We start from the raw sequence: 10,643 nt of genomic DNA, 5'->3' as shown, positions 1-10,643 counted from the left end.
ATGATTAAAGATTACCAGATCCTTCCAAATCCCTCCTTATGTACTCTTCAGAATTATCTTCAAAGGCCTCCTCATCAGCAGCTGCAAAATAAGAGTAGATATGTGATACATGAAAAATTGAAACAATTCTACAAGTCATCATTCCTTTGTTGCTAAGTTCTTGTAACTTTAATTTTATTTCACAGAAAGACCAAAGATGCCTCAATTTTTTGAACTGCAGGTATCATTTTGAAATGTGTCTAGTATCAAGTCAATTGAGACAACAGTTATTATACATTGGACACTGTAGAATTCAGATGGCCCAATGCATGTTTCTTGGGAAACTTGCTCCCTCCTACCTTTGCAAATTTACTAATTTACATAACCTACTATTGTCATATATTAAGCTCCAAGACCCTAGAAGAAAGGATGCCTCTTTGGTAGAGTCTGCTCAGTTAAAAAGCACAAATCAGGCGCTCACAAGTAAAATCAATATGAAGTAGAAACCAAGTTAAGATTGTAATTTTATATTCTGAAAGTATTTGATCACTTTGGTTCATGCAAGACATAAGCAAACCCAAAGATACCAGCACTCCACCTAGGTTGACAGGTTAAGCCAGTCCTGCACAAAATATGGCCCATGGGCCACTAGTGATCCAACAAAAGATTTTTGGCAGCCCACAAAAAATGTAGAGGATGTAAAACAAAGTAAAGGGGTAAGAAGTGTTTTGGTTCGAGCCCCAATTAAGTTGCCTTCCACTAATCACCCTTGTACCCATCATGGGACTTGGCTGGTAGGTTGCCACTGCACACTCTCCTGTTTGTCACATGATCCATGGCAACCAATTATTGTCAGTCTCTCTCTAGTCTGAGAGGAGCAATTTCATGATAAATAAAAATCTTAAGTAATAAGTATAATCAACTGATATTAATTGAAATTTCCCTTTTCTAAAAATACAGTTTAGGGATGCCTAGGTGGTGCAGTGAATAGAGCACCAGCCCTTGAGTCAGGAGGACCTGAGTTCAAATCCGGCCTCAAACACTTGACACAATTACTAGCTGTGTGACTTTGGGCAAGTCACTTAACCCCAATTGCCCTCCAAAAAAAAAGGCAAAAAAAAATAATAATAAAAAAATAAAAATATAGTTTATTTGCAAAATAATTTGATCATTAATTAAACCTTTACATGGAAAGTGAGCTGCTAAAAACTTATCTGTGGCTCAAAGAAGTTTAGCTTATTTTAATTTTAGCTACTACCTACTGCCAAACTGTGCAAGTGTGGGTTAAACTATTCTTATCTTTTTTAAATCCAAGAGCACTATAAAAAATAATCTTTTTTGTCAAGAGTTCTAAGGAAATGTTTCCAGAAAGTTTTAAAGTTTGAAAATATTAAGACTCTTTGTGAAAAACTGCTTTTATTTGAAGAGTCTAAGCCTAGGTTCAATAAACACTAAGGAAGGAAATAACTGAGAAATCATCAGTTTTATTCTCAAACCTAAAAACGTGGACTGAGTAAATAAGAGGCACATAAAAAACTTAAAAGAGCACTGATGACTTCATATGAACCTGGAATCAGGTTGTTTTAAAACCCCATTCATCCAATAAGCTGGTTGCATAAATGACAATAGTTACCTCTGAATTCCATGTTAGGAACAATAACCTTTTCGCAGATACTTGTGAGGGTATTCTGATCTTCAAAGAGATTCTTATAATGAGGTCTCTCACAAACTGAAGCCAGAAATTCAATTGCATTACTTACCAACTAAAATAAAACACAAAAAAAGAACACTTGAAAAACATAAGTGACCACTGTATTTCTTGATAAATGAAGTACTAAACATCTGTCCTGATCGTCTACTTACCAAATCATATTTGACTTCTTGGCCTGTTGTTACTAATAAATTCCAGATTGCTGTGACAAAACGGGGCAGGTATGGCTGGAATTCTTCATCATATTTTTGGGCATAGAGTGCAGCATTATCACAAATCTGGGATTTTAACAACTCCAGTAAGCCCGCTTCCTCTTCATCCTCACATAAAAGAAAACTGAAAACTCAAATATACTACCGTGAATTTAGAAAACAAAACTGAAGACTATAAAACTCATTCTACTAAAGATCAAACTCTCTAAACCGTAATTTCCAAAGAACTGTTATGAAACTGGAGTGGGCAACCTGAGGCCCCAAAGCCATATATGGTGGCCCTTTAGGTCCTCGAATGCGGCCCTTTCATTGAATCCAAACTTAAGGGGATTTGTTCTGTAAAGTTTGGATTCAGCCAAAGGGCCACACTTGAGGACCTAGCGGGTCACATGTGGCCTCAAAGGCCACATGTTTCCCCCATCCCTGGTGTCAAACATGAAGATTCATTTGCTCAGTCAACCATCTGGGGCAGTAAATCATGAAATATTTTCAATTTTACACCTGTCTAAAATTACACTGAAGGGATGTTGCCAAATCATGCTCTCAGAAGACTCTGCCTTAAAGCTTCAAATAAAGAATATCTGGAAATTAAAATGAAATAAAATAAGGACATTTTATAAAGAACCTGGAAAAGCTACTGATTCAGCTTTATCAAGCAGCAAATTTTATTTATTTAGAACTAGTAATAAGTTGTTAGTTAAAACACATGGCTTAACTGCTCTTTAAAATCAAATACTTCACTGAATTTGATAAAGAGGCTTCTTCATGTTAATGCGAGAACAGCAGTAACCTTATAGGCAAATATCTTCAGTATAGTGTGTGGTACTGGGAACTCCTTCCTGAACCAAAAGCTTTCAATAACTGGCTCAGTAAGTCCTACAGAACTGCCTGAGAACACAAAGGTGAAACAACTCACCCACGGTCCAACAGTTAAGTGTCAGAGGAAGGACTTAAAGTCAGATCTTCCTGACTCCAAGTACAAACTTCCAATCAGATACCAAGTCGCTTCTAATATAAAACTATCACATAATAACCTCTGCCATAAATCAATTAATTAAAAAAAGCTGGGAAACTATTATTTATAGTCCATCATGCAAGGCCCTATGGGGACAGTAAAATATACATCCCCTTAAACAGCTTACAGTATAATGGGTAGATAAGGCATCAATATGCAATGAGAAACTATGTTAGAGTTAAATAACAGAGGATAACAATGAAAGAGAGAGCAGAAGGCACAATGTGATTACCAAATGGGCAATATAGATAATACTGAGGTTCTGGAGGGGGAAAACAAAACAAAAAAGTTTTAAAACCTCATAAGGTATTTGCTTTTTGCAAATTGCAGATCAGAAAATATAATTTTCAGATCAAACACTTCTTATTATGTATTTGCTATTTTACCTCATTGCTGCACTATTAAATATTAGTTTTTCAAATAACAAGCTATTTTGTATACTTTAGAATTTCAATCATTGTCACAGGATTAAGAGCAAGAAGTGATTTAGAAATCATCTAAAATCCAAACTCCCTATTTTACTGATGAGGAAAAAAAGTCACTGAGTGGTAAAATGGTTTCTCCACTATGTCAGGATTTTAATTCCAGGTCTGACCATATCTCATTAACTTTCTTCAAGCTGTGAAATTAAGCAAATACAAAATTCAGGGATGTGATGCTCTTGCCAGTGACAGAAGAGCAAATCTATCAATCAACAAGTAGCCATTGAGTGCCTACTATGAGTCAAGCACTAGGAATACAACGAAAGAAAACAGTCCCTGCCCTCAAGGCTTGTTAACATTCTATTTAGAAGACACAACATGTACATCTATAAATATACGCAAAATAAATATAAAGTAAATTTTTCTTTTTGAGATTCATGGCAGGGAGGGAGACAGCAATGGAGATCAGGAAAGGTTTTGTGGAGAAAGTGGCACTTGAGCTTTCAAGGAAAGTAGGGATTCTAAGAAACAGAAGGGAGGAGGGATTTGTAAATTTGTGGACTGAAATTAAGGAGATTATGAAAATTAAGGATAGAATTTATGGTGGAATCAATTGAAATTTATATTAACATCTGAATTGTCTAAATAACATTGTCTTGTATTGTCTCATTTATGCAGGAGTATTAAAGTGCATTTATGACACTGGGATATGGGAAATAGAGATCCATCTTGCCCTACTGGAAAGTCGGAGGAGGGATGGGGGAGGATATAGGAGACAGCAGATGGGGGATGGGGTATACAACGGGATTGCTGTTTTGGGGTGGTGGGTAGGGGAAAGAAGGGGAGAAAATTTTTAACACAAAATCTTGTGGAAATGAATGATGTAAACTAAAAATAAACAAAATTTAATTTTTTTTAAAAAGTACATTTATGGGAAAGTGAACCCCAGATATAATCAGCCATCTTTTATAGTATTTTCTAATGTTTTATATCAAGCCAATCTCTTAAGAAGAATATCAATAAACAATAGTTGAAGATAAAATAAAAGATAACTAGTATGCTTCATGGGTAGCTAGATGGTACAATCGATAAGAGTGCTGAGCCTGAAGTCTGGAAGACTCATCTTCCCGAGTTCAAATTTTACCTCAGTCACTTATCAGCTGTGTGATCCTGGACTTAACCCTATTTGTCTCAATTTCCTCATCCATAAAATGAGATGGAGAAGGAAATGGTAAACCACTACAGTATCTTTGCCAAGAAAATCCCAAATGGGGTCACAAAGAGTCAGGCACGACTGAAATGATTGAACAAGAGTATACTTTATATAATACTTACATCAGTTTGTAGCAGCTTATTATCCAAAGTTAAGAGGTTATGGAAATTATTCATCCATGTTTCCATATTATCTTCAAAAAATTCTGGTAGGTCCTAAAAAGTTAATAGATGGTGGCTGAAGAAATTTCATTAAAGTGAAGCATTATGCTAACCTTAGTTCATACTTAGTAAATTCCAAATTCCTTAGCCTGGCAGACAAGGATCTCTAAAATTTAGTTTTTCCAATCTATCTTTTCTTACACAAACCCCTGTGAATACACTATGATCAGGAAAATGAGTGTTTCCAACTCACCTTGCTATCTACTGCTCTTTCCCACACCTTCTCTGAACTCTGTGGTGCCCCAACAAAGCTGAACTGATTCTGTACTCTAAGGTCCTGTAGCACTCCTCAACTCACCATTTATCATTTGGATTCAACTATTTTGTGTACATAGCACTCCTACAAATTAGAGAGCTGCCACTGTTTTTTCTTTTATCACTGTCAACATCATGTACCTTTAACATACAGTACCTTTCACATGCTGAACAATTTACAACAAGTGCTAAAATAACTCCTGAATTATTTAGCATGATCTTCTAAAATATGTATTTCAAAAGAGGAAAAGGTACAGTGTTTCATATTTTGCATATCAGGTGAAAAAGAGTTGCAGTCTTGCTCTGATGTCTCATTGTGACATGGAGAGAGATTGAGTGCTTGGTTGTTGAAGGTTATGCTCTGGCAGGTCCCACCAAAATGGAAAAACTTCCAGTATAAACCCAAGGACAGACTAAATAATTACAGCAGATGAGACTAATCACTTAAAGGTTAGCTACTAAGCAATGAAAATTTTGACCAGAGTAATCAATTAAACCCTCTATTAAAGCAATCTGGGTTAAAGAAGCTTCCAAGGATAAAATCATAAATTTTTCACATTGCGAAAGTGTCTTTCTTATACAGACTTCTGTGACCACCAAAATAACTAAATGGGAATGGTAAGGAGATGCTAAACTACCTTAATAAAATAATTAAGATCCAAGTATTTTTAATAATATAAAACACAGGGGCAACCACGTAGCACAGCGAGTAAGAGCACCGTGGCCATGTCGGGATGACCTGGGGATCGAATCCCAGGCTCAGACACTTAGCACCCACCCAGAAACACCTGGATGTGTAACCTTGAGCAAGTTACTTAACCCCAATTGCTTAGGGGCGGCCAGGTGGCTCAGCAAGTAAGAGCACCGACTCCAGCTCAGATACTCAGCACCATAACCAGAAATAACTGGCCGGGTAACCTTGAGCAAGTTACTTAACCCCAATTGCTTTAAATATATATATAAACACTATCTGAAAAAAGTAATAAGAATTAAGATGAAACTTACTTGAAAGTTTAAACTGTAGAACAGTTTTGCAATCAGAATTAAAGAGGAAAAAAGAACCTTCAAAGCAGATGCATCATTTGCATGGGTGCTGCAAAGTTCAATAGTAGCCTTAAAACAGGAAGAAATTTAGGTATATAATCAGTAAAGCACACAGTCTCAGTCACAGATTCATTGCTCTGTAATTTAAACAAAAGCCTACTCTGTATAATGCAGTCAACTGCCAAACTGGATCTACTCACTGTTCTTAACCTAACCAAAAACCAACATAAAAGTGAATGATCTTCTAATAATACTTAGTTTTTTATGAGTTAACATCTCTTTTCTACAACTAGTCCATATCAAAAAAAATCAAATTAGACCAGGAAAATGTTTTAATGTTAAAACGGGGGCAGCTAGGTAGGGCAGAGAATAGATCACCAGCTCTAGAATCAGGAAGACCTGAATTCCAATCTGGCCTCAGACACTTAGCACTTACTGGCTATGTGACCTTGGGCAAGTCACTTAACCCCAACCACCATACCTTCCCCTCTCCAAAGAAAAAAAAAAGTTAAAACAAAACCCCAAATACTTTTAGAAAAAAACAAACTTTCAAGAAAATTCCACAAATTTGATTTTTAAAATTTGAACAAACTCATTTAACTAAAAATTATCATCGATACCTTGAAAAGATTTGTCAAAGGTAGTGCAAAGGCATCCAAAACAAGTTTAATTTCAGTCCATAACTCGTTTGACTTAAATTCATGGCGATATCTAGGAAATAATTATATAGTCATTTTATTTGAATTGTTTTTATTAAAGGGTTTAAATTCTTATATATCCACAGTGTGATCTTTTCAGCATTTGACATTGGTGATCAACCCTTCTCCACACTCTCATCAAGCATAGCTTTCATGATACAATACCTTCCTGCCTATATGACTGTCTCTTTCACTAGTGTCTTTTCCTAAAGCTTTCTTAGGCTACTATTATTTTCTTCCCTTTCTGGGGTTTTGTTTTGCTATTTTTTCTACCCATAAATATGGACTGTTGTATAAGTACATTTTAGGTACTTTAAATACAACAGACAAGGGCAACTCACTTAACCTCTTAGAGACTGTTTCCTCATCAGTGAACTGGGATTATTGTAAGATTAAACTGAGTTAATGTATGTAAAATGTTTTGTAAACTTTAAAGTATTACATAATAAAATTAGATATTATTATTAAAATATATTAGCAACTAAGTATTGTAGAATATCATAAATTTGTACATGTGTAATTTTAAATTGTAAGCTCCATGAGGGACAGGTCCTATGCTAATTTTTGTCATTTCCTCAGCACTAATGCCTTTTTTGCATTTCTAAAATTTCTTGTTTTCATTATCCCTACTTAGGAATCTGGTAAGTGCTATAAGAAATTATATGTTGCATTTCTGTAAATTCGATGAGACAAATATTCCTCATTTTTCATAATTGATCTGGCCAGGATCATTTATTTTAGGATATCACAAAATAAATAAGATTTAATTTAGTATGGAATTCATCAAATTCTACTAGGAACTTCAAAAATGGTTTCCAAATGAATTATTTTCAAAATGTTAAAGACAGTAAAATATAGGAGACATTTTATATATTTCTAAGAAAATATAAATGACACACAGGAGAATGTAGGAAAGGAAATATGTATGCATATTGTATCCAAACTGAGAAACAGATTGGAGGAGGGGATATCCTGTGGGACTGCTATTTCGGGGCGGTAGGTAGGGGAAAAAAAGGGGGAGAAAATTTGTAACTCAAAATCTGGCGGAAATGAATGATGTAAATCAGAAGTTAATAAAGCATTTGAAAAATAAAAAAAAAACTGAGAAACAAGTACATATAAGCATATGAAAAAAACTTGCTTGCCATAGTAGCTTTAGTGCTTGATAAACCCAAAGGCACAACAAACTCACTATTTGACAAAAACTGTTAGGAAAACTGGAAAGCAGTTTGGTAAAAACTAGGCATACACAAACATCTATACTATATATCAAGAAAAGCTCCAAATGGGTACATGATTTCAAAATAAAGAGTGACTTCACAAACAAATTAGAAAAGCATGGAAAAAATTACCAAATTTATGGATAGAAGAATTTGAAACAAACAAGAGATAGAGAGGTTCCCAAGAGTTAAAAGATAATTTTGTTATTACATAAAATATCAAATTTTTTGCATAAGCAAAACGAATAAAGCTAAAATTAGAAAAGAAGCAGGAAATTGGAAGGGAAAGCATTTGCAGCAGATTTCTTTGATAACAGCCACTCCCCCATTGACAAATGATCAAAACATATGAATAGTTTCCAGAGGAAAAAATTCAAGGTATCAATAGTGGTATATGCAAAAATGTTCCAAATCACTACTAACTAGATAAATAACAAAACAAATCTATAGCATTACCATCTCACATTCGTTGGAGTTGATAAAAAGAAAAATGACAAATTCTGGCAAGGCTATGAGAAACAGGTGTAATAATGCACTGATGGTGGAACTAAGAACTGGTCCAATCATGAAAAGTAATTGGGAACTATACCTAAAAACTACTAAACTCTTTATGTCTTTTGACCCAGCAATAACACTAGTTGGTCTATACCCCAAAGAGAAAAAGGAAAAAGGCTTATTGACAAAAATATTTATAGTAGGTCTTTTTATGGTAGCAAAGAACTGGAAATTTGAGGGGATGTCCAATAATTGGGAGAAAGGCTGTGAACACGTTATATCATATGGACATGATGGAATGCTACAATAGTATAAGAAGTGAGGAAAGAAATGATTTAAGAAAAACCTGGGAAGACCTGCATGAATTGATGCAAAATGAAGTCAACAGAACCAGGAAAACAATTTAGACAATAACAACAATACTTTACAAGTCAAAAGACTGTGAAAGATTTAAGAACTCTAAAAACAAAATAATCAACCATAATTCCAGAGGACTCACAATGAAACAACCTATCTCCAGAGAGATAAGACTCAAGAATGCAGATTAAAGGATATGTTTTTGGACACAGCCAAAAAGGGAATCTGTTGTGCTTGACTGTTTGTAATGGGTTGTTTTTCTTACCTTCTCAAGGGGAAAAGTAGGGAGGAAGAGAGAGAGAATGGGAAGAGAATTAAACCTGAAAATAAAACTGAATTAAAAAAAAAATTTACTTGTTTTATTAAATAGTTGGTAATCATGCTTTCAACATAATACCAACAATCACAAAAATAAAACTGTTTACAATGGCCAGGATCATTTATGTTAGGATATCACAAAATAAATAAGATTTAATTTAGTTTACTGAGTACCTATCAGGCACAAGTACAATAAAGATGTGAGTATATTTGAAAACCAAAGTAAATAAGCATTTGGATCCTTTAAAATATCTGAATTCATGTTTTCTGTGTATACACACACACACACAATTCCCATACCTTTTAAATAAAGAATGTGCTGTGCGAAGAACCCCATTGATAACATGAAAGTCTCCACTCTGAAAACGATTGACCATTTCTGTCAATAAGTCAGGCCATTTTTGAGGAAAATCTTCTCGGCCAATGATACTAATTGCATCACTAAGCTATTAACAAACAAAAAAAAGAAATAATTCAATTGAGGGAAAGCTTTAATAAAACAAGTCTGAAAAGATAATAAAACATCATATGATTTTATATTACCTGTTTCTGAATCTGTTCAGGACTGCTAAGCATCAAGTGTACTATGTTGGCTTTAATGGCTATCCGATCTGCTTCACAGATTTTGTTTGGTTCATCCTCAATCTAAAAGCAAAGTATTGATAATTAACATAAAATGATCATACATTCTCTTCTATGTTCTTGGACAAACTATAATTAAATTTTCTCTTCAAAGTAGAGAAGTTTGAAAACTCCTCACTACCCATTACCACTTCTAGGTTTCCCCTCTACTAGCATCATTCAGTAATCTCTCTTCCTTCGAGTTCCATACAACCCACATCCAGCACCTAAGCAAAATCCTGACAGCTGGTATTAACTGACCTCCAGAATATTCTTCTTTCTTCAAGTTCTGTACCTGGCTAACAGTCTTTTCTCTCCCATCGAACTCCAGCCGTCATAATAAGGGACTTCCACATACATAAAGATACTCTCTCAAACATGCACACATCTCTCACAGTTCATCAATTTACTTCAGACCTCTTCCTCCTCCTCTTCTATCCTATCTTAGCTACATACAAAGATGGTCATACCCTTGATCTTGTCATCACCCACAAATACACCATTTCTGTGTTCATGAACCCTGAAATTCCCTTATCTGACAACAATCTATTTTCATTCTACCTCTTTCTGCCTTGCAACCCCAAACCCTGTTCTTTGTCTTCACCATAACCTCCAATCACTGAATCTCACAGTTCTTTCACATGACAACACCTTTCCATTAGACATACTTCACCCACTTCCTTCCTCATCCTGATTCCTTGGTAAGTTTAATTTTATATTTTCTTCTTCTTGAGTCCCTGATCTCCTTATCATATTGCCATTCTTGCCCCATCAATCCTCACTCTGTGATCAGATCATTTCCACCACATTTCCTACACATATATGGCTGAATGAAGCTAGAAAAAAATTAGAAAACCATGCA

General features: G+C 34.9%; 1 protein-coding gene across 2 annotated transcripts in view; it reads right to left on the bottom strand.

Moving 5' to 3' along the window:
* The window catches only part of CSE1L (chromosome segregation 1 like), a 415,445-nt gene that overhangs the window by 26,979 nt on the left and 377,823 nt on the right, over positions 1–10,643 (bottom strand). For both annotated transcript variants that reach the window (XM_069072367.1, XM_069072368.1), the window contains 8 exons: positions 9,704–9,805; positions 9,461–9,606; positions 6,693–6,783; positions 6,034–6,141; positions 4,675–4,767; positions 1,843–2,010; positions 1,613–1,742; positions 16–81 (listed from right to left, as the gene is read on the bottom strand). In XM_069072367.1, coding sequence (XP_068928468.1) covers positions 16–81; positions 1,613–1,742; positions 1,843–2,010; positions 4,675–4,767; positions 6,034–6,141; positions 6,693–6,783; positions 9,461–9,606; positions 9,704–9,805 — 904 coding nt within the window. The remainder of the gene's footprint in view (positions 1–15; positions 82–1,612; positions 1,743–1,842; positions 2,011–4,674; positions 4,768–6,033; positions 6,142–6,692; positions 6,784–9,460; positions 9,607–9,703; positions 9,806–10,643) is intronic.

The sequence above is a fragment of the Petaurus breviceps genome, unplaced genomic scaffold (assembly GCF_028583685.1).
Source record: "Petaurus breviceps papuanus isolate PSGF00001 unplaced genomic scaffold, PetGlider_PUasm1.0 90847, whole genome shotgun sequence".
NCBI lineage: Eukaryota > Metazoa > Chordata > Mammalia > Diprotodontia > Petauridae > Petaurus > Petaurus breviceps.
Note: the sequence above shows the minus strand (reverse complement) of the source record. Positions and strands in the feature narration are given on the sequence as shown.